The sequence below is a fragment of the Podarcis melisellensis genome (genome assembly GCF_964234715.1).
Source record: "Podarcis melisellensis genome assembly, chromosome: 16".
Lineage (NCBI taxonomy): Eukaryota > Metazoa > Chordata > Lepidosauria > Squamata > Lacertidae > Podarcis > Podarcis melisellensis.
In genome coordinates this window covers 19,749,435-19,770,049 of record NC_138533.1, presented here as the reverse complement: position 1 = coordinate 19,770,049, position 20,615 = coordinate 19,749,435, and the positions used below count along the sequence as shown (strand labels likewise).

General features: G+C 48.1%; 1 protein-coding gene across 1 annotated transcript in view; it reads right to left on the bottom strand.

The window, feature by feature from the left end:
* Nucleotides 1–19,951, bottom strand: part of TESC (tescalcin) — a 31,372-nt gene extending 11,421 nt beyond the window's left edge. The window contains exon 1 of the mRNA XM_081892572.1: nucleotides 19,817–19,951. Coding sequence (XP_081748698.1) covers nucleotides 19,817–19,874 — 58 coding nt within the window. The 5' untranslated portion in view covers nucleotides 19,875–19,951. The remainder of the gene's footprint in view (nucleotides 1–19,816) is intronic.
* Between the last annotated feature and the right edge of the window lie 664 nt (nucleotides 19,952–20,615).

The following is a 20,615-nucleotide window of genomic DNA, read 5'->3' as shown; positions in this document are numbered from 1 at the left end:
GACCCAACTTTTGCTCTCAGTTCTGGAGTTGCTGTTGCATTCTTGTGTGCGCGCGCGCGCACACACACACACACACCCTCCATTCCACTGGCACTTCTTTTTTGGGTTGTGTGCGCAACAAAACAAAACCCTGCCCTCTCCCAGCTGATAACCTGATCAGCTGATAACCCCCAGCTGATAACAGCTTGCTGAACACTGGCAGGTATTTGCCAAGTTCCAGCCCTGTAACTGATACGAGTTCGACTTCTGCCAATGTAGATGGGAGTGCCTGGTGATAATCAGCGCCCAGAAAAGCCACATACCTATAGAGACTCTGGTTAGTGCCTAACCCTCCATTGCTCCCCCTGACATAGGACCATAGAATTTTAGAGTTGGAAGGGACCCAAAGGATCATCTGCTCCAGTGTTCCTCAAACTTGGGTCTCTCCGGCTGTTGCTGGACTACAACTCCCATCATCCCTAGCTAGCAGGACCACTGGTCAAGGATGATAGGAACTGTAGTCCAAAACAGTTTGGGAGGCACTGATCTAGTCCAACACCCCTGCCAAAACAGGAGTCACAGCCAAAGCACAACTTAGTACAGGGGTGTGGAACCTCAGTCCCAGGAGCTAAATGTGGCCCTGCAAGCTTCTCTATCTGGCCCTCGGGACTCTTCCCAAGCCACACCCCTCCCCACAGGCCACACCCCTCACGAGTCCTTTGCACTCTTGTCAAGTGTTTTTGCCGGGCTGGAATGTGTCCTTGGCTGCATGGAGGGTGGAGAAGAGTGAAGAAACTAGGCTGCTGTACTAAAATAACATTTGGTATTAGGTACTGAGTTGAATAGGATCCAAAATGCAGCAGTCTGATTGGTCCGCAGGAGCCACCCAATCCAACTCCAGGTGGAAGTGAATCCACAACCTGATTGGCCTACAGGAGTATCCCAAAATTAGCCAGTCACGTGGGGCCCATTGTGTAAATAATGTATATAAAGCAGACATTTCGGGGGAACTTCCATTCCTCACTACTATGAGCTGAATAAAGAGCATGAAATCCACACTCGACTCCAAGTATATTTCATTTACATTTGTGGTTCCATCCGCTTTTGCCTGTGGCCCTGCCCACCACAGTTGCAAGGTCCATGGACTGTTCACCAAAACAGAATTTGACCCTTGGGCTGGGGAAAAAGACCCCCGCCCTGGGCTAATGCCTTCCTGCAGGAGCAGATAAGGTCCCGGGTCTCTGGAAAGAAAGCAGAAGCTCAAATCTGCTTGTGACTCAGCAACTTCCTTTCCACGAACTGCAAACAAAACAAAACCCGAAGGGAAACTCACTCTTGAAGGCCAGCTGACAACTGGCACTTGTTAGGATTATTAACGCTGACTCATGAAATAATGCTGCTCTGCTCTACTGACGATGTCAAGAAGCCTCAATCTCACCGCCACTCCCTGTGCAACCCAGGCAAAACTCGCGTTTTGTTTTGGGCACTTATCGCCTGCTCTTTGCTTAAACAAATCCCAGAGTGGTGAAAAACGTCAAAGCACATAATGCACAATTATTATTTTTTTAAAAAAGAATAAAAATATAGTGGTACCTCGGGTTACAGATGCTTCAGGTTACAGACGCTTCAAGTTACAGACTCCATTAACCCCGAAATAGTAGAAACAAAATAAATAAAACAATTCCTTCCAGTAGCACCTTAAAGGTAAAGGTAAAGGGACCCCTGACCATTAGGTCTAGTCGTGACCGACTCTGGGGTTGCGGCACTCATCTCGCTTTATTGGCCGAGGGAGCTGGCGTACAGCTTCTGGGTCATGTGGCCAGCATGACTAAGCTGCTTCTGGTGAACCAGAGCAGTGCACGGAAACACCGTTTACCCTCCCGCCAGAGCGGTACTTATTAATCTACTTAAACTTTGACGTGCTTTTGAATTGCTAGGTTGGCAGGAGCAGGGACTGAGCAATGGGAGCTCACCCCATTGCGGGGATTTGAACCATCGACCTTCTGATCGGCAAGTCCTAGGCTCTGTGGTTTAACCCACAGTGCCACCTGCGTGCACACGAGAGCTCGTACCAATAACAAACTTAGTTGGTCTCTAAAGTGCTACTGGAAGGAATTTATTTTTTATTTTGTTTCAACTATGGCAGACCAACATGGCTACCTACCTGTAACCAGAAATAGTACCTCGGGTTAAGAACTTTGCTTCAGGATGAGACCAGAAACTGCGCGGTGGCGGCAGCAGGGCGGCAGCAGGAGGCCCCATTAGCTAAAGTGGTGCTTCAGGTTAAGAAAAGTTTCAGGTTAAGAACAGACCTCTGGAACGAATTAAGTTCTTAACCCGGGGTTTTACCACTGTAAAACAAACTGGGGAATACCTGGGGGTTGGTGAGGTTGACCCCCATCAAGGGGGCAGGACTGAGAGGGTCGCAAAAACTGCACATCTCCACTCTGGCTCAGCTCCTCTGGCAAGGGCCAGAATTGGGGCAGGGGATGCGAGTACAAGGACACAAGGGAGCTTTGGTACGCTTCTGAAAACAGCCAGTGGACAAGCATGGCGGCGTCAGGTGCAATCCAGTGTGCCACTCTGGCATAGGGTAGGAAGACTATGATCCTTTCCCCACTTTTGTCTCTGGCCCTGCCCAGCACTTCCCCAAAAATTGCACCAGAAGGAATGTGGCTTTCTGGCTGAAAGGAGTTCTCCCCTCCATTCTAACCACTAGGCTACCTTCTAAAAGAAGAGGGCCCGATTCAGGGGAACCACGGCACAAGCATTTTCCTGATCGAATTATCCCAACCCCACCCCACCTTGCCATCCATTTCCAAACTGCTATTTAAACCTGTGGGGCCAAACATAAAGCTAAAGGTAAAGGAACCCCTAACCATTAGGTCCAGTCGTGGATGACTCTGGGGTTGCGGGGCTCATCTTGCTTTATTGGCTGAGGGAGCCAGCGTACAGCTTCCGGGTCATGTGGCCAGCATGACTAAGCTGCTTTCTGGCGAACCAGAGCAGCGCACGGAAACACCATTTACCGATACCTTCCCTACTTGCACTTCGTGCTTTCGAACTGCTAGGTGGGCAGGAGCTGGGACCGAGCAACGGGAACTCACCCCATCGCGGGGATTTGAAACACCGACCTTCTGATCGGTAAGCTCAATGGTTTAACCCACAGCGCCACCTGCGTCCCTGGGGCCAAACATAGATACTCAAACTATGGTAGACCAGAGACAGGTCTTTTAGCCTGGAAACACTGACCCAGCAGCACTGTGTTGTCAGGGATGAGAACAAATAAGGCACGTTTCCGAGCACGATTCAAAGTGTTGGTGCTGACCTTTAAAGCCCTAAACGGCCTCGGTCCTGTATACCTGAAGGAGCGTCCCCACCCCCATCGTTCAGCCCGGACACTGAGATCCAGCGCCGAGGGCCTTCTGGCGGTTCCCTCATTGCGAGAAGTGAGGCTACAGGGAACCAGACAGAGGGCCTTCTCGGTAGTGGCACCCGCCCTGTGGAACGCCCTCCCATCAGATGTCAAAGAGATAAAGAATTACCTGACATTCAGAAGACATCTGAAGGCAGCCCTGTTCAGGGAAGTTTTTAATATGTAATGCTGTACTGTTTTTAACACTGATTGGGAGCCGCCCAGAGTGGCTGGGGAAACTCAGCCAGATGGGCGGGGTATAAATAATTAATAATAATAATAATAATAATAATAATAATAATAATTATTATTATTATTATTATTATTATTATTATTACATGGGATCCCCTTTAGCAGTACATAGCTGGGGGGGGGCATTTTAACACCCCAAACTACAAAAAGCAACTACTACTACTACCTCTGGGTGAACTTATTACCCAGACCTCCTCAGTTGGTAGAACATAAGACTCTTAATCGCAGTGTCATGGGTTTGAGCCCAAGTTGGGGAAAAGATTCCTGCATTGCAGGGAGTTGGACTAGATGATCCTCACGTTCCCTACAATTCTATGATTCTATGACCCTTGATCAAATGTTTCCTACAGATTCCCAAACTGGTCTTTATGCCTGGCTGTGACCTTCAGGTTTGACTCCTTTCACCTCTCTGATGCAAACCATCACATTACGGTTCTGCTGTCTTTGTCGCTGTCGCCATCATCAAATTGCTCGAATCCAATCTTACGCATTATGCAACAAATCTTAAAAATAAACAGTGAACTTAAAAGAGAGGGGGTGGGGAATGAAACTTCAAATGCTCCAGAAAATAAAAAATCCCTGCTCCAAATCACTCATGGTATCATTTGATCATTGGGTTCCCACGTATATGTACTCTCATTCCATCGCAGATGCTGCAGATTCCAACCCATGACCTTTATGCAGCTTTGCTATTTTAAACACAAAGCTAATTTGGGGGTAGCTTTTCTTATTCTTACAAAAAAGTGACCCCCTCCTCCCTTTTATTTAGCTTTCTATGTGCCCCCCCTCCCCGCCTGCTACTGACTTTTGACATTCTCACTGCCTGACATCATTATTGCCATGGAAACTAAGGGACCCATAAATCTTTAAACATCTGGAAGTTTAGTTTACTTTGCATTTACATTTTTTTCTCTTTGTTGTTTTTTAAAGGATCATATAAACTTCAGGCACTTAATGCTACGAACCAGAACTTGGAATGGTGTTTTCCTAAGAGGTTGAGTTTTCCCCCAGTAAGGGATTGGTGTGTCCATTTGGAAAGGAACTCCCCGCCAGTGGACAAAAAAACCCTCAAGGCTACTGTTTGCAAAATGGAGAGATTTGGAGAAAATACTGCCTTCTGCTGGTTTTCAGAACAGTAGCCTTTCACTGACTCTTAGCCCAATCTTATGGAATTGCAGAGCTGGAAGAGAGCCCAGGGGCATTCTAGCCCAGGTAAGAAAAAAGGTAAAGAACCCCTGGATGGTTAAGTCCAGTCAAAGGCAACTATGGGGTTGTGGCGCTCATTTCACTTTCAGGCCAAGGGAGCTGGCATTAGTCCACGGTCAGCTTTCCGGGTCTTGTGGCCAGAATGACGAAACAGTGACAGAAACCAGAGCGCACGAAAACGCCATTTACCTTCCCGCCGCAGCAGTACCTATTTATCTACTTGCACTGGCATGCTTTCAAATTGCTAGGTTGGCAGGAGCTGGGACAGAGAAACAGGAGCTCACCCCGTTGCGGGGATTCGAACTGCCGACCTTCTGATCGGCAAGCCCCAGAGGCTCAGTGGTTTAGACCACAGCACCACCCGCTCCTGCAACGCAGGAATCAGAGCTAAATGCAATCTTGGGGGCTGTGCGGATGAGAGAGAGAGAGAGAGAGAGAGAGAGAGAGAGAGAGAGAGAGAGAGAGAGAGAGAGAGAGAGATGCCTTCAGTTTCTTGAGAGGAAGGGTAGCCCATATAAATTGAATCCATTAATAAATAGCAGTGCTAACAAGTGATGGAGCCAGGGATTGCTGGGGGGGGGGGGAAAGAGGATGAACTGCTTTCTGCCACCATCAGAGAGAACATGGCAACCACCTCTTTTTGCACAAGCTCCATCCTGCTCATTTTCCAAACCATCTGCTCTTCATCCGGAGGATGACGTGACAAAGCTCATATCAAAGCTGTTCGCGGTGGCTGTCGAGGAAACAAGCCTCCAGAGAGACCCGCCTACCAATGTGCAAACTAGCCAAACTGTTTCCTCAGTGGCCATCCTCACATTTAAGGAGCACTCAGTCAGGTTTTGTAGCACCTCTGGTGGGAGACACATCCTGTGCCTTCTGGGATAGGTTTTCCACCTTTGGTCCCCACCCTGCACTCACCTGTGGCTCCTAGAAGCTGCCAGCGTGAGGCTGCAGCCACACCCTGGAAATTAGCTTTGTCTGGGTGGCTAAATCAGGAGAGGGTAGCCAATGGGTCTCAAACCCTCAGCGAGTTAGGGACTTCCTCTGCATGCAAAGACAGGCTCTAGCAGGTTGAGCAGGTCAAGAAGGCAATTTTGATACCTGCTGCAGAGGGAAGTGAGGGGCAGATGGGGCTTGTCAACCTGAAGGAGCGTCTCCACCCCAATCATTCTGCCTGGATGCTGAGGTCCAGAGCCGAGGGCCTTCTGGCGGTTCCCTCACTGCGAGAAGCAAAGCTACATGGAACCAGGCAGAGGGCCTTCTCGGTAGTGGCACCCGCCCTGTGGAACGCCCTCCCACCAGATGTCAGAGAGTACAACAACTACCTGACATTTAGAAGACATCTGAAGGCAGCCCTGTTTAGGGAAGTTTTTTATGTGTGACATTTTAATGTATTCTTAATCTTTGTTGGAAGCTGCCCAGAGTGGCTGGGGAAACCCAGCCAGATGGACGGAATATGAATAATAAATTATTATTATTATTATAACCCGGGAAGGTAGCGCATCTAAGAGAAGGAAAACTCTGATCCTAAACCTCTGCTGCCTTGTGGGATATCTTTGGGATATCCCTACACAAATCTGGAGTCCCTAAGGCGGTTGGATGGCTCCTTGTACATCTCCTTCCAGCAACTCCTGCAGCCAAGTTGGTGCCAAACATCTTGCTCTGCTTTCCTTTGGACCACATCAGTGAGACCAAGAGGGGGTGTTTTCCGTCTGGGCAGCCCAGGACCACCAGGCACACTATCCAGACTTGCACTCTGGACAGGTCACTTCGGTGCTGCTAACATAGTGATTTGACTTCACCTCCAGAAGTGCACTCTATTGTCTCTTGAGACAGACGATGCCAGCAACAAGTCAGACTAGCAAGTCTTACCTGCTAAAGGCATCTGAATTGTGCAAGGAATCAGAGGACCTGGATGCCTCCATCAGCCCTGTTGGGTCACAGAGTACAGAATATGGTGCCTACCTAAGAATTAGAAGAAGCTGGGGGCAGAGGGAGGGTACGATGTACAGTGGTACCTCGGGTTAAGTACTTAATTCGTTCCAGAGGTCCGTATTTAACCTGAAACTGTTCTTAACCTGAAGCACCACTTTAGCTAATGTTTTTTTCTCATCCTGAAGCAAAGTTCTTAACCCGAGGTAATATTTCTGGGTTAGAGGAGTCTTTAACCGGAAGCATATGTAACCGGAAGCGTATGTAACCCGAGGTACCACCGTATACTTCAATTTTTTTAATAAGTTCCTAGCCCTCATGGTTGAAGACTGAAATAAAACTCCAAAGCACATAGCTATAAGAACGTAAAGTGAGCCAAAGTGAGGGGGGGGGGGAGACTAATCCAGCATCCTGTTAGCACAGTGGCCAACCAGATGGGAAACTATGAAGCAGGATTCAAGCACAAGAGCAACTCTCTCCCCTTCTGCGGTTTCCAGAAATTGGATCCATAAGCATCACGGCCTCCAACCACTGCAGCAGAGCCGCTATTGCTAGTAGCCACTGATCGTTTTCTCCTTCGTGGATGTATCCAATCCACTTTTAGAGCCACACAAATATTGAAAGTAGGAGTAGGATCATGTATAACTGCTCTGATACCAGCATGAGCACAGATGTTCACAAATGCATAATAAAAAGGATGTCTGGAGGGGCCCGTCAATTTTTCCTTTGTGCTGTCTTCCTGACTTGGGGTCAGGCAACTAGGGAAAGCCACAGACATCCCATTCTCCATCTTTCCAATTCCCCCCGCCCCCTCTAATCTAATAGAAAGCCTGGCTAGCAGAGCTTCCAAATCTGCAGGCACTCCCAGCTGCGTCCAAATAGACGCCTTATGAAACCCAAATTTAAAGATCTTGTTTATATTCAGCGGAGTGGCTTGTTAGGGATGCCAAAAGCACTTCCAATCAGACCGTTTGTGAGGATGCTGACATTTCAGGACACCTCTCTGATGATGCCTATAAATCTATGTTCACGTTAACTGCCAGCCCAGCCATTACCTAATTAACCATTAGGTAATGCAATTACTGTTAATTAGACAGGGCCGTTGCTCAAATAATAGGTTGAAACAGGAGGAGAAGCCCTTGCAGACCAAAAATTGTATTTGGGCTCTTTCCTTCCTGGGCAGCTTTGCCCCTTCTTAACCCACGGGACAAAAAACCTTCTCCACTTCTGACACCATTGCAGCACATGTTGCTTTGGAGGCTGCCCTCTTCTCCTGTGTGCTTGCACCTGCACTGCTGCGGCGATGGCAGGACTCCTCCAGCTCTCAACTAATGGATTATAGCAGGGGTCAGCAAACTTTTTCCGCAGGGGGCCAGTCCACTGTCCCTCAGATCTTGTGGGGGGCCGAACTATATTGGGGGGGATTTACTCTCCCCTCCCTTCTCCACAGCACCGGACAAGCCTGGTGGCTGCTTACCTGTGCCTTGCGAGCAGCAGGGGCTGGCGGCGGCGGAGGGACGACGAGCAGGGCAAAAGGGCTGGCTCTGGAGAGGGGCTGCTTAAAATGGCGCTCAGTCAACCTTGGCTCAACAAAGCCCAGCCCCCTTCCTCCTCTAGGCAGGGCGGGGAGAAGCCAGGAGGGAGGAGGCACCATGGTGTGTGGGGGGGGGAATGGTGCAGCCCGAACAATCAGACTCCCCACGCTGATCAATGCAGCGATTCCCATACAGTCTGCAGGCGGGATCCAGAAGGCAATTCAGAAGGCTGGATCTGGCCGCTGGGCCTTAGTTTGCCGACCCATGGATTATAGAGACCCTGGAGGATCTCTAAGGCTCTCTTCTCCAAACTGAATGCCCAGAAAAGCAGAGGGCAGGAACCTGTAGCTCTCCAGATGTTGTGGGACCATGGGTCCAAACCTTGACACAGGAAGTTGCCTTATTAAAGTCAGGTCACCGAGTCCATCAAGCTCACTACTGCCTACACAGACTGGCAGCAGCTATCCAGGATTTCAGACAGGAGTCTTTCCCAGTCGGCTGCTGGCAATCAGTGCAGGCAACACTAAGGTGGGTCCCACTAACCCCACATAAGGCAGTTTTACTAAAGCATGGGGCATGGAGTTCCTAAATTCCTAAAGCATGGGGCGGCCCAGGACACTGGAGCCATAGTTCCTAACTTCAACCTGCATCTACCAATCATTCCACCACCGTACATGCCCTTCAAATCTCCAGGTTTTTCACGAGGACTAGAAACTTAGGAAAAGCAGAGATTCTCAGGTTGCTCCATAGCACTTTAGTACAACAGCAGTTGGGGGGGGGGGTTTCCTCTTGCATCAGAGGGATTTTGATATTTCAAGACACTCCTCAGCTCATGCTTATAAAACCTCAATCATGTGGTTGCACCCTTCTGGAGAGACTTGTGCCATGGACACATTTTGGATTTCTCCTTCTTCTTTTAAAAAATACTTACCAACAAGTGCACGTACCCTATTATTAAGGCCGAAGCCAAACATGCAACCATTCATCAGAGCAACTGCTTGATTTACAGCCTTGCTGCAGGTTTAAACAATAGAGCGCCAACAATTTTTTAAAAAGCACTGCCACCGGGGATTTGCTTCCCTGTTTCTAAGTGATCAGTTCCTTCCACCCACTTCTGTTCCTGGAACGGCATCTGACTGCAGCCTTTTGTCAGGTCGCCCCTCCCTTCTCCCATCACTGTAGCTGGTTTTGCTCCGGCGATGGAGAGCTGCCCCTTTGCACACTCACTTCTGCACTTCTGCAATTCCTGTTCAACCTGTATAGTTGTTGTTGTTGTTTTTAAAAAAGATGCAGGTTATAACATCTCTGTCACCTTTTGACCATAAGGACACCGAGCTTAAGTGAAGCCATTGCTGCACTCATTATGAATCATGACCAGTGAGAACTTTCCATTTTCCCTTTAGCCTTTTTTTCACACATCCAGGGCGTGGGCCACTGGTTTCCTTATCTGCGGTTTGGGAACAGCTGAATTCCTTAGTCTGCAGGTACCATTGTCTAGCCAAGGGGTTTTGCAGGCACTGCCCTCCACTGCTCTAAGGGTTGGACATTCCCAGGAGAGCTGGTTGAAGGCATAGATCCAGACAGTGCTTTTCTTACAAGAGGGACAGGTCCCCAGAACCAGTGTGGTATAGTGGTTAAGAGTGGTGGACTCGTAATCTGGTGAACCGGGTTCCCCGCTCCTCCACATGCAGCTGCTGGGTGACCTTGGGCTAGTCACACTTCTCTGAAGTCTCTCAGCCCCACTCACCTCACAGAGTGTTTGTTGTGGGGGAGGAAGGGAAAGGAGAATGTTAGCCGCTTTGAGACTCCTTCAGGTAGTGATAAAGCGAGATATCAAATCCAAACTCTTCCCAGAAGCAAAAGAGCACACCCTAAAAGACTTCCTTAGGGTTCTTTTTCCAGCCAAGTGCTGTAGCCACAGTGTGGAACCTCAAGCCTGAATGTGGCCCTCCAGACCTCTCTGTTTGACCCTTGGGACTCTCCTCAGGCCACACCCCTCCCCGACCTTGTTTTGCACCCTTCTTGAGTGTTTTCACCTGGCTGGGATAAGTCCTCAAACTCTGATAGTGTTTGCCCAGATGGAGGATAGGTGAATGCATTTGTGGGGAGAAACTAGCCCAGGCATCCCCAACCTGCGGCCCTCCAGATGTTTTGGCCTACAACTCCCATGATCCCTAGCTAACAGGACCAGTGGTCAGGGGTGATGGGAACTGTAGTCCAAAACATCTGGAGGGCTGAAGGTTGGGGATGCCTGAGCTAGCCTACTGTACAAAGGTGAATTGCACCTTCAATGCTCCACCCACATTTGCCTCTGGCCCCGCCCACCGCTGGCATGTGGCCCCCAATTGGCCCCCCACACCTATTCCATATAACGAAGGCGTTCTCCTTCCTGCTGATTACATTGCAACTCCTTCTTCCTCTCTGAAATGAGAACATGAGGCACGTTCTCCAACCACCAGCTCACTCTAGAAGCTTCATCTGACTATCAGCCAGTAATTAAGTTATACAGAAGATAAACGTCTCTTCGTTCAGCACCACACAGGCGCACAGAGAGATCTCCTGGCTCCCAGAGGGGTAGGCTGCTGACTGAAGTGTGTACCATGTTCTACCCACTATAGATTTCAGAGGAAAGGGTGCTGCGCCCAGGTCTTTTAGTTAGGAGAAAAGGTAGTGTTATGCTTTCCCCAGGGGCTTGCCGCTTTGCGTAGAAGGCATTTTGATGAGCCGCTACCGAGGGCTGCGGCGAGAAGTGCCCCTTCAGCCATTCCATTATTGTTCTGTAAGGAACAGTAGCGATGTCTTCAGGCCCGGGAGATTTCGAACATCTCCTCTCCACAGACGCTGAAGAATATCGCCCTCTTCTTGGCATCTTCTTTGTTGGTGACTGCTTTATATACATTATTTACACAATGGGCCCCACGTGATTGGCTAGTTCTGGGATTCTCCTGTAGGCCAATCAGGTTGCGGATTCACTTCCACGTGGAGTTGGATTGGGTGGGTCCTGCGGACCAATCAGACTGCTGCATTCTGGATCCTATTGTTCTAGGACCAATCAGACTGCTGCATTTTGGATCCTATTCAACTCAGTACACAACAGGCAAGTAAGAGGCAATACGACAGAAGTGTATAAAATTAGGCCTGGCATGGAGTGAGGGGACAGAGACGAGTTTTTCCTCCCTCTCTTCTAACCTTGCAGATTTCCAATGAAGATTCCAGGCAGATAAAAGAAAGGACTTCTTCACACAGTTGAACTGCAGGACTCCTTCCCACAAGAAGCAGTGATGGCCACCAACTTGGATGGCTTTAAAAGAGGGTTGGACAAATTCATAGACAACAAATAAGACTATCAGTGTCTACTAGTTGTGATGGCTCTGCTCTGCTTCCATTGTCAGAGGCAGCAATAACACGGACCATATGGTGCAGCTGAAAAAAAGGCTCCCACAATAGATGAAAAATTTACATGTATGTACAATAATAAAATAGTGATGATAAAATAATAATAATAATAATAATAATAATAATAATAATAATAATAATAATAGACATTAGTGGAGGCAATACCGAGCTAGATGGAGAAATGCTCCGACTTCCTATGTTCCTAATTCACAAAACATTTTGCCACAATAAACTTACAGGGCAGCGCATGGAGAGGTAGATTTTAACAAAGGAGTTCAAAGCCAGATTGCTTCACTGTTAAAACAGGTACACCATCAGGAAATTCTCTTCCCTTCTTTTTAACTCAAATCTGTTGAACTCAGCAGAGCACCCAAAAGAAAAATCTCTCCATGCAGCAACACCCATTCAAATATTTGAAGACTGTGAGCTTATCACGTCTTATTTATTCTCCCTGCTCCCTGAAATGCAAACAGCAACTTGGGAGTTGCATTTTATTTTTTGGGCAGGGACTCAGGCAGAGACAGAAAGCGAACCTCTTGCCACTGCATCCCTCGCAGTCCTGAGGCTGCTACTTGTATAAAGGGGCAGAAATGCAGGTTAGCAGCATCAATGTGACTCAAGTCACATAGAAGGCATGCTCACATGTTACACTGAACACAGGTGCCAGCTGTCTCCACACACACATGTACGTTGTGCGAAAAAGAGTGTACAATTACAGCTCCAACTGTTGTATACACAGACTGCACACCTGTTGAATATCACCTGTGAATAAATGTTTACACCTCCAGTGTTTGGGCACACAGATTGTGTGGCCCTAAGGTAGAATTTGTGGGACGCGGGTGGCGCTGTGGGTTAAACCACAGAGCCTAGCACTTGCCGATCAGAAGGTCGGCAGATTGAATCCCCGCAATGGGGTGAGCTCCCATTACTCGGTCCCTGCTCCTGCCAACCTAGCAGTTCAAAAGCATGTCAAAGTGCAAGTAGATAAATAGGTACCGCTCCTGCGGGAAGGTAAAAGGCTTTTCCGTGCACTGCTCGGCCAATAAAGCGAGATGGGTGCCACAACCCCAGAGTCGGTCACGATTGGACCTAATGGTCAGGGGTACCTTTACCTTTAAGGTAGAATTGGCTTGAAAACAGCCTTGGGTACCAAGAGTCAGCTATAGGAAGAAGCCACCTGAGTCAACTAACCATCACCTAAGAGAGAATGTTCTATTTAGAGCGTCTTCTTTCTCGATGCACCCCACCACCATGCCTCAGCAAATATGCTTTATTCCCAGAAGAGAAGACTGAAATAAACATTTTTTTAAAACGGCTGAGCAAACTATTCTTTCGCAAGAAAAGGGTCAGCGATACCTCTGGCTCAGAGCAACAACCCCCCTCCACACACACATTTATTTGCTGCCTGTTAACTGGGCCAGGCACCCGAGCTTTAGCTAGAGATAGAAAAAGGTAAGGTTGGATTTGATTCCTTGTATTTCTGCGCCGCTGTTCATTCAAACGGATCTCAAAGCGGCTTCCAAACAAATAAACAACAGTAACGTAACAAAGAACAGAATGTCACAAACGCAGCATAGAGCCTATAAAAACAATTAACAGATCACCAATAAGACAACTGCTATCTATAAAACGCTATGAACCAAACAGGAGCTAAAAAAATAAATAAGCTAAGCATCACAATTATCCCATCCAGCACAAAGTTACTGTATTTTTTGCTCTATAAGACTCACTTTTTCTCTCCTAAAAAGTAAGGGGAAATGTGTGTGCGTCTTATGGAGTGAATGCAGGCTGTGCAGCTATCCCAGAAGCCAGAACGACAAGAGGGATTGCTGCTTTCACTGCGCAGCGATCCCTCTTGCTGTTCTGGCTTCTGAGATTCAGAATATTTTTTTTTTGTTTTCCTCTTCCAAAAACTAGGTGCGTCTTGTGATCTGGTGCGTCTTATAGAGCGAAAAATACATATGGTGTGAAAGAGGGCTGTCTTTCTCTCTTTCTGTGTGAGAGAGTGTGAGAAGAGCATACGAAAAGCATTGCAGGATCAGGCCAATGGCCTGTCTAGTCCAGCAACCTCTTTTCACAGTTGCTTATTCAATGCCAGTTCAAGGTGCTTTTTTCAGGCTGGTCTGTGAAGAATTTTGCTGCCCCACCCCCCTCCTTTCCTGAGTGGCCCTGTCCCTCGCCAGAACAGATTATGTTAACCTATATGCAGAATGAAAAAAACAAAACCATCCCATATATTTCAGAAGAAGCGGGCTTCTTTGAAAGTTAAGAGCATTGACTGGAGACTCTGTGGTCCCATCCACATTGTACATTTCAAACAGCATCATGCCACTTTAAACAGCCATGGCTCCCCTCACAGAATCCTGGGAACTGTAGTCTGTTAAGGGTGCTGAGAGTTGTTAGGAAAATTCCTATTCCCCTCTTCTGGGAATTGGAGTTCTCCGAGGGGAGAACTCAGACATAAACACACACAGGCACACCTGTTTCGTACATGATTCTTTGGGAGAACGGCATCCTTAAATTCGGAGAAGAGCAAATTTCAGTGCACAGATGTGTTTCAGTTCACATATTGTTTCAGAATATGCATATTGGGGAGGTTTGTGTCAATATCCGAACCAGACCAAATCTCTCCCCATTCTAATAAATAATAATAATAATAATAATAATAATAATAATAATAATAATAATAATATTTATATGCCGCCCATCTGACTGGCTTGCCCTAGCCAGTCTAGGTGTCTTCCAAGAGAATATTAAAAACACAATAAAACGTCAAACATTTAAAACTTCTGTATGCAGTTAAAAGAGCTGCATTTCATAGTGGCTTACAAATTGAAACACCATATTTACCATTTAAACAACAATGACAACAAAAACACCCAACAACAGGAACAACAGAAATCAACAACGGATGCCAAGAATAAAACAGAGCAGAGCAAAAATTACTAATTAATTCCCTAAGGAAACATATAGGATCACCGGGGACTTTTCTGAATTGCACTTGCTGCAGTGCCTTCAAGATTAAGAAATCGATTAATTCCAAGGGCCTGCGAGGGCTGAGATTCCCTTCATCAGATGCACTTTGTGCCATAATTCTTTGTTTGTTCATTTGTTGTAGTCCTTAAAACAAGAGTTTTGCTGGATCAGGCCAACGGCCCAGCTGGTCCAGCATCCTGTTCTCACAATAGCCAACCAGATACTCCCCCCACCCCCATGAAAAACCTGCAAGCAGGACACGAGCGCAACAGAAACTCTCTCTTCAACTGGCATTCAGAGATATTGAATTTCAAGGAAAGACAGGGTATAATTTTAAAAGGGCGCAGCACATTGATGCTTCGGCAGCTAAACCTGTTCCCTGCCCTCTTGGGACCCCAGCCACTGAGGACAGAGGCACAACAAATACACATGCATGTGCGCACACAGATAACATGCATTCCCTATCTTTGGTCGCACAGTACAAGGAGAGGGAATTTGGGGCCATTCGAAGGAACTGTTGGCAGTGCAGCAGCAAAGATCTTCCTGGGTGTAATTTGAGGGTTTGTTCTGCCAGCGTTTTAAAGCCAATTAGCTAAGAGGGGGCCAGTGGGTGGTGTTGCTTAGCAGAGTGGCAAGACCTTCGCTAGGGCAGCGGACGCTCTGATTGGCTGAGGGAGGTTTCCTCTGTATGGGTTTTTTTTTGTTCAGCGTTTTCTTAGTTCCTGAACTAAGAAAGACAGAACCTCTCTGCCCTTCTCTCCTCAAATCATTTTTTGTTTGGTTTGCTCTGTCAGCTGTTATCAGGGCTCTTCTTGACGGGGTTTGTGTCATTTAAGTGATTTTGCTAAAGGGACAGACCACATATTGGGGGGGGGGGGCTTGTCCGAAAAAGGAAGGAAATGTTGGGACAATGTAATAAGCAGAAATTGAAATAACCATAGGATGTATGCACTCCCATCTGACCTCCTGGTTATTTTTAATTGGCTATGTTAGACATCTGCACTTAATAGATAAGGAAACTATCTTCCGCATATTAAGAGCTGCCCACATAGCATTCTGATACCACTGGAAAAAGATAAGAACTCTGACAGGAAAAGACGGGTTAACTCAAGTCTGAGGGAGATCAAACATGGTAAAACTAATGAACTAATAAATTAAGAGTAAGAGGGAGGTCAGCTCTACAATTGGTTTGTAGAACAAACAGAGTCTATTTCTAATGTACTGGTTTAATAAAGTGCAGGATAATGCATATCCATATACAGTCCTAAGCCATAAAAATGGAAACTGTTCACTGAAGTAATATATACAACCCATTTCTAGGTGTGTACGAGATGATTAACTTGTCTCATCACTGGGAATGTATTCTGTTTCTTCTTTTCTTCCAATGTCACATTTTGCTGGTATTATATCTTCAAAGTAATGCAGTGGTACCTCGGGTTAAGAACTTAATTCGTTCCAGAGGTCCGTTCTTAACCTGAAACTGCTCTTAACCTGAGGTACCACTTTAGCTAATGGGGCCTCCGCGATTTCTGTTCTCATCCTGAGGTAAATTTCTTAACCCGAGGTACTATTTCTGGGTTAGCGGAGCCTGTAACCTGAAACGTCTGTAACCTGAGGTACCATTGTACTACAGCTATTATTATGGCTATTGTGAGTCTTACTACAACTCTTACTTCTGTTATCACACAGCACATAGTTCAACTATGGAGCTCACTTTCTATGATAACCATCTTCAAATAACCGAAGGCCCGTCACATGGAAGAGGAAACAAGCTTGTTTTCTCCTGCTCTGGAGTCTAGGACCTGAACCAATGGCTTCAAGGTACAAGAAGGAAAATTCCAACCAAACATCAGGAAGAAATTTCTGGCAGTAAGAGCTGTTTGACAGTGGAACAGTCTCCCTCGGAAAGTGGTGGCCTCTCCTTCCTTGGAGGTTTTTAAGCAGAGGTCGGATGGCCATCAGCCATGGATGCTTCAGCAGAGATTCCTGCATTGAAAGGGGTTGGACTAGATGACTTTTGGGTCCCTTCCCACTCTAAGATTCTATGATTCTCTCTCTCATAACACCAGAACTTGTGGGCATCCAATGCCACCAAATGTGGAGGCAGAGCATAATCATCATGGCTAGGTAAAGGGTCTCCTGACCATTAGGTCCAGTTGTGGACGACTCTGGGGTTGCGGTGCTCATCTCACTTTACTGGCCGAGGGAGCCGGCATACAGCTTCTGGGTCATGTGGCCAGCAGGACTAAGCCGCTTCTGGCGAACCAGAGCAGCGCACAGAAATGCTGTTTACCTTCCCGCTGGAGTGGTACCTATTTATCTACTTGCACTTTGACGTGCTTTCAAACTGCTAGGTTGGGAGGAGCTGGGACCGAGCAACGGGAGCTCACCCCGCCATGGGGATTCGACACGCCGACCTTCTGATCGGCAAGTCCTAGGCTCTGTGGTTTAACCCACAGCGCCACCCGCGTCCCTAACCATCATGGGTAGTAGCCACCAATAGCCCTCTCCACCATTAATTCGTCCATTTCTCTTTCAAATACATCCAAGTTGGTGGCCTTCACTGCCTCATGGGGGAGAGAGTTCCTCTGTTCCACTGTACGCTGTGGACTTTCTTTTCTCTGCCTTAAATCTTCCAACAGCACCAAGTTGGGGATGAAGGGGGTGGCCACCAGGTTAGATGGCTTTAAAGGAGCATTGGACAAAATTCATGGAGGACCAAGCTATTGATGGCTAGTAGCTTCTGAATACCAGTTGCTGGTGGGGGAGCGAGGGAGGAAGAGTGCTCTTGCGCTCAGGTCCTGCTTGCGAGTTTCCCATTCAGGCATCTGGTTGGCCACTGCAAGAGCAGGATGCTGGACTTTATGGGCCATTGGCCTGATCCAGCAGGCTCTTCTTAGGTTCTTACCACTATTAAAAAGGGAACCTTTGGCCCTCTAGGTGTGCTTGGACTCCATCAACCTCAGCTGGCATGGCCTATAGCCAAGGGATGACGGAAGCTGCAGCTCAACCCTAGGAGGACCACAGTTTCCATTCTGTTTCTACCAGCTTTCCTATGTCTACAAATGGAATCTGCAGCTGGCTGCGTAGCATGGTTTGCTGGCACCCGGGGTGGTGAAAGTGTTGTGCATGCCTATGCGGCTGGGGTGGGAGCATGTACCAGGAGAGCACGTTGTCAGGGTGAACACAGCCCACCTTGTAACAGGCTCTTCGTCCACTGCCTCCATCTACCTGCCCACTAAACCCACCTGCCTGCCGCCATACCTCAGCTGCCAGGGCTCCATGCCTTTTGTGAGGGCACCCCCTTAAAATGTGCACCCGGGGCCATGACTCCCTGCCCCCCCATGCGACACCTCTGTCTGCAACATAATGTGGCCATTGGGAAGGAGTCTATTCAGAGTTCTAGTTAGCCATAGCTCAGTGGCAGAGCAGTTGCCTTGTATGTAGAAGGCCCTGGGTTCCATGCCCAGCAACTCAAGGCAGGTCTGGGAGACAGAAAGCCTGACTGAAACCCCAGAGAGCCACTGCCAGTCAGTGTAGGCAATATTGATCTACATAGACTGTTGAGGACCACTTCCTTATCCTGTTTTTTCTTCCACCCCCAACTGCCTTCTTGGAAATGTGGCTTTTCTTTTTTCGGATTACGTTTTGCAGTTCTGCAAAACTTGGGTTTTCCTGAAATGAAGCAATGGCGCCACTGTGCATTAGACGGCTGGGGGGAAATGCCTTAGCTATTAAGTTTGCAAGATGGCGGGAATATGATAAGCTTTCTGGGCTTTGGCAAAGCCTGTTTGATGTCTCCAGTATTATGGGCCGGACACTGAGTCCTCCCTAACGCTGTTCTGGCCCCCCTGTCACTAGACACCAACCAAGACCCTCCCTTTATACATGAGACACAGCTGCCAGGTTGTGTTCACCTCTACCCATCTAGAAATCACCTCCCCTTAGAAAGACCCCAAAGGAGATTGCAGGAAGTTCAGGATCTGGCTCTTTCCAAGCATATAACACAACACAAAGGGGCCAAACTGAACATGGTCGTTTTGACAAAGTGTGGCTCCCATTGATCAGCTATGGCATGCAAACCAAAGTAATGTTGATACCACACCAGCTTCTCGCTGTTAATTATGGAGAGGCTATGTCATGGGCAGTTGAAGCCTTGGCAATGCAGTCAATCATTTGGTTATTTGACAGTGTCCTCACTCAATGTTCCCTTCTTAATGTGGCTAAGATATGCATGTAACACTACAGGGTTTGTTAGAGCCGATGAAGTCATTTTATGTTAAAACCATATCTATACAGTGGTAATTCGTTCCAGAGGTCTGTTCTTAACCTGAAACTGTTCTTAACCTGAAGCATCACTTTAGCTAATGGGGCCTCCTGCTGCCGCCGCGCCACTGGAGCACGATTTCTGTTTTCATCCTGAAGCAAAGTTCTTAACCCAAGGTAATATTTCTGGGTTAGCGGAGTCTGTAACCTGAAGCGTATGTAACCTGAGGTACCACTGTACTCCTATATACGTATAAAGGTAAGGCTGTCATCACACAGACCCCATTGGAGGATTTGTAGTCCAAGGTGTGCGGGTTGGAGAGCGACATGGGTGGCAGCAACAGCCGTGTGTGTGTGTGTGTGTGTGTGTGTGTGTGTGTGTGTGTATCTATAGATCTTCATATAAAAGCATGCAAGATATAGATGCTTAACTCCAGGCTCTGAACAGAAAAGCAGGTTGCACATGCCAACAAGCGCTCAGAAAGCCCCGAACCGCAGCCTGCAGACACAAAACGCTTTGCGAAACTGGTGGTCTCCTTTGCAAACTTCCTCTTCCCCCCAGCTGAGCGGCTTCTGCTAGATGCCATCACTTGCACGCTCACGGACACTGCCAGGATTTCAAACACTTTGCTGAAAGATAAGCCCTCCTCCTCTCACCCACAGAGGAAAAAGCCCGGAGTTGCTTAAGCTGTCAAGCCACATTCTTGCGCCAAGGATCAGCTGCCCTTGGGATGTACAGGGGAGGGGGGGACTGGAAGGAAAAGAGGGAGAAAGCGCAAAACCCTCTCTTCCCAAGTCCTGCAGGGGAGGGAGGTCACTGGGGAGCGACGAGAGGAAAGTTTAGCAGCTGTATACTCACAGCCCGTCTTGTCTGCAAGCTCCTGGATTTCGTCCGGCACCGAGTGTGAAGAGCCCATCTCTGCAAAGGCGGTTGCAGCTCTGGATAAAATCCAGGGCCCCGGACGTGGAGGGAGAGATGAACAGCTGAAGTTCAGCAGAGTCCCGGCGAGTCACAAACCAGCAGCGCCGGCGCAAGAGAGCAGGGGGACTGACTGCAGGTGCAGCCTCAGCTACACCAGCCAAGACTTCCTTGCAGGGGCTGGCGAGTTTTAAATCTCGAGGAAGCAGGAGCCACTAATAGAGAAGGAGGGAGAGAGAGAAGGCTCCCTCAGGGTCCAAGAGCCTGCCACGCTCCAGGCACACCTGAGGAACCCAGCGCTGATTTCTCTCGCCATCACCAAAGCCAACCCCACTGGGAACGCGCTGTCTTCTGTTTGTTCCAGGCAAAAATCTCCTGGGGGAGGCAGTCATGGTAACAAGGAAAGCGCCACACCGCATCCAGCGCTTGAGGGGTGTGGGAACTGGCAGATACAATTGACTGCATCCTCGCTTGGCAGAGCGTGAGACTCTTGAACTCAGGGTCAGGGATTCGAGCCCCATGTTCTATCCTGTACATGTTTCCTAAAGGTAAAGGGACCCCGACCATTAGGTCTAGTCATGGCTGACTCTGGGGTTGTGGCGCTCATCTCGCTTTATTGGCCGAGGGAGCCGGCATACAGCTTCCGGGTCATGTGTCCAGCATGACTAAGCTGCTTCTGGCGAACCAGAGTAGTGCATGGAAATGCGCCGTTTACCTTCCTGCCGGAGTGGTACCTATT